The sequence below is a fragment of the Octodon degus genome, unplaced genomic scaffold (genome assembly GCF_000260255.1).
Source record: "Octodon degus isolate 3935 unplaced genomic scaffold, OctDeg1.0 scaffold00115, whole genome shotgun sequence".
NCBI classification, from domain to species: domain Eukaryota; kingdom Metazoa; phylum Chordata; class Mammalia; order Rodentia; family Octodontidae; genus Octodon; species Octodon degus.
The window spans coordinates 5,268,815-5,272,612 of record NW_004524691.1 but is presented as its reverse complement, the minus strand read 5'-3'; the positions used below and the strand labels follow the sequence as shown (position 1 = coordinate 5,272,612).

General features: G+C 42.6%; 1 protein-coding gene across 1 annotated transcript in view; it reads left to right on the top strand.

Annotated features, from left to right (window-relative positions):
- The first annotated feature begins 309 nt into the window (after nucleotides 1-309).
- Rarres1 (retinoic acid receptor responder 1) overlaps nucleotides 310-3,798 on the top strand; it is a 47,098-nt gene continuing 43,609 nt past the window's right edge. The window contains exon 1 of the mRNA XM_023699715.1: nucleotides 310-396. Coding sequence (XP_023555483.1) covers nucleotides 310-396 — 87 coding nt within the window. The remainder of the gene's footprint in view (nucleotides 397-3,798) is intronic.

Below are 3,798 nucleotides of genomic sequence, written 5' to 3'. Positions count from 1 at the left end.
GTTCTCATATGTCCTGAGTCTTAATTGACCTTAGAAGGTTAGGGCCAAAATGTTGGCTTTCCTTGTAGCCCTCTTTTTTTTCTCTAATTTTGGTCTGCAAACTTAGGTTGTTAACCATCCAGAAGCCGCAAGTTAAATTTCTATGTTTTTCTTTTAATCATGTTTCTTTATATCTGTCTTCCCATTAGCAGATCCAAATCCAGTAGCTGAACGAAAGACAGGCCAACTAAGGGAGGGATAGGAGGTCGAGGCAAGGGCTGCCACTGTACCAAGGAAGCCAGCTGGACAAGAAGCTAGAGCTCTGGCGTCATGAAGTCCACCTTGCAGGAAGATGATTTAGGCGTGCTTTACATGCATGGCGATGGGTCTTTTCAGATGCCATGGTCCCTTCTCTGGGTAGGTGAAGGCTGACTGCAGATACGTGGGCCTTCTCACATGAGGCGGGGGGGCGGGTGACACATGTGTGGCCCTCGCTGCCTGCTCAGGACGTGCTTTTCAGTTCTGCAAATCTTAAGAACAAAGACTATCATTTCTTTGGGCTATTCTTGTCACTACTTGGCTTGCCGGTATGCAGTTCCTAACACATTACACAAAGGACAGGCTACAGGGGTGGCTGGCCCAAGGCCCTCCTGCTGATTTTCAAACTCACAGTAATGAAAGCAAACATACTTCACCTAATCACTGGAAGACAAAGGTTAGAGAAAGACAAACAGAGAGTGGGTCATGGGGCTAGACTCGTGCTCAGCTTCACTCCCTCTGAAGGCTGTGGCCAGAAAAGTTCTACAATAGGCACTGTAGCTCACTGGCTCCCTAGAGACAGGACTGGGAAAGGAGAGGCAGATGGGCTCCGGACAACTCTGTGCCTCCCTGAAGAAAAATAAAAACTAAACATAGGCACATAAGAACCTAAGAGGCTAAGAGGCGAAATGTTCTACGTGCTCTTTACATAAACTTACAGGAGACGCACACGCAGGGCCAGGTGCTTCTGTCAGCTTCCCAGCATTGTCGAGGAAGAACGCAGAAAAGTGGGAGGCCACACTTGCTGAGAGAGGAAAATCAGCGTATGGAAAGAGGAGGCCTGTTATAACAGAGGCATAAAAACCTATAGTCTTCTTTTTTTTTTTTTTTTTAATTTTTTATTTATTTATGTGTGTGTGCGTGGCCAGCTCAGCCCACCAGGGGGCGGGGCTGGCTGGCATGTGGTGCTGGGGGATTGAACCATGGTCTCTGTGCTTTAGCTAAGCTTGTTCGAAGTAGGTGCCTTAGACCACTGAGCCATCTCACCAGCCCCTAGTCTTCTTAAAGGGGAAACAAAATACAAGTTCCAGGATCCCTGCCTACCCAAGAGTCCTATATGACCTTCTTGCCCTGTCCCGAGCAGTGCCCAAAAGGGGACAGCCCAGGCCACACACTGATAATGCTTCAGTGGAGCTGGGAGTCGCGCACGTGACAGCAGCTTTACAAGCAGAGGACTTCAGACCTGAAGGAAAATTACAAAAGGGAAGTTCCTGTGCACTAAGTAAAGCCTAGCGTGGCAAAAACGGGAACCATGGAGGCTGATAAAAGCATGAAAAAGAAAAAAAGGAGAAAGACATTAACGATGACACAAATACTAAAAACAGCACATTTAGTGAAGTTTTTCCTTGTCTATGTAACCTGTGTGCAACACCTTTTAAACAAACAATTAAAATGTAAGGCTGTGCGATACTTGTTTTTGAACTGTTTAGGAATCTTTTTGTGCGCTAACACTCTACCTAAGGGTGTCTCTTGGCTAGTTCCTTCAGGGTGACATTTTTAGTGGCAACTATCCTCACTGGGGACAGAACGTGGCTTGTGACCGGGCATGGAAATTGAAAGCAGGTTCTGGTGGTGCCTGGCACAAATTAATCATCCGTGGATTAGGTGTGTCTCTGATACAGCTTATACGCAATAACTGTTCCATTAATGGAATATCACTGTAATTGCAAAAAAAAAAATTGTTGATAATCTGAATTCTGTTAGGTAAGTGCAATTTTTATTTTAAAAAGAAGTGACTTATTTGCAAATATAGATCTTGCCAGACTTTTTGGCATCAACTATAGGGATAAGATGTATCAAAAAATTTTGGCTATTTCTATAATTGTTATAGCCCCAATTATGGAGATAAACCCCCGATTTTAACATTATCTCTGCTGTGGGCTAAATTATGTAACACCTCCATCCCAAATTGATATACAAAAGACCTGCCACAGAGGACTTCAGAAAGTGACTATTTGGAGATAGTGCTTTAAAGAGGTAATTAAGTTAAAATAAGGTCACTAGGGTAGTTCCTAGTCCTGTAGGATCTTTCTACTTACAAGAAGAGGTGATTGGGACATATACCGTACGGAAGACAGGTCATCTGCACACTAGTGACAAGGCCTCCAAAGCCACCTACGCCTTGTTATTGAACTTCTAGCCTCCAAATTTGTCAGAAAATAAATTCTGCTGTTTTAACACACCACTTTGTGATATTTTCAAATGGCAGCCTGGGCTAATTAATGTACTATGCCAGTGATGGTAAACCTTTTAGAGCTTTCAATGATAACAAACATCCCAAACATCCCACTGCAGTACACATGCTGTAGGTTCGCCACCACTGCTTGTATGAAAGATGCTGCTCATTAGAATGTTGGCCTCACCTGCAGTCCGGCTATGCTAGGCACCTGCAGTACTCCAATTATTTCCAGATCTCTACTGCCTGGTGAGCAGAATGACATTGTACCTCCCCACCCACTTGGGAACTCAGGAATGCTCATACGCCATGTTCTCTTGAAAGGTGAGCAAAAGCGATCTGTCACTCCCAGAGAGACACTTCAAGAACATAAGCACAATTTACTCTGCTCTATTCTTCCCTTGGTCATAACAATGAGCAAAGCTCTATCACAGGCCGCTCCATCAGCCTGCCCCATAGAGTACAAATGATGGTGGTGACGCGGTGGAACCCCTAGCCACTAGCGAGACTCGCAAATAAACTTTCGACATTAAGCTCTGTGATGCAGGAACTGTCTGTTATTGTATTGGATCCTATCTTGACTGCTCCATCAATTTTCTCACAATTTAGAATAAGTTATTTAACTTCTCAAATTCTGACTAATTGTTTTACTTGAGACAGGCATTAAACTATTGATCTTTTTAATTTTGATTTTTAAAGTCATTTGCTAATGAGCCCATGTACATTTGCTAATCTACCCGCATGGCATTAAGAGGACATAATTCTTTTATAAAATGCAAGAGGCAAGGAGATGTTACTGAGATTGGTCCACAGAAAGGACAACTCTACAAGGCTAAGTAGGCACAGCTACAGGAGCATAAAACCCCATACTTTAAACTGAGAGCTACCTCTGAGTATTGTGTAGTGCACTCCACAGCCAGCATTCTACAGAGAAGAAACAAAGTCAGTTTGTGTAACTGACCTGGCACTGGACTCCTCTCCTGTGACCCTCAGGTCAGAGTCCTTTGCACTGTGCTGTATTTGTTAGTTATTTAGGAGTTAAACAACAGGATTTCATTTTAGTCAGTAATATCCACTTATATTAAATCTGGGTCATAATTCTATTGTGAAGAGAAAAATATTTTTATACCAGCATTTGTTTCTTTTTTTCTTCCCTTTTCTTTCTTTCTTTCTTTCTTTCTTTTTTTTTTTTTTTTAGCATTTGTTTCAAAACTAAAGTTCATGCAGTCTAATTCATCAAGTGCACTATAAGCTCTTTTTTTTTTTTAAATTTTATTTATTTATTTATATGTGTGTGTGGGGCCAGCTCAGCCCACCAGGGGGTG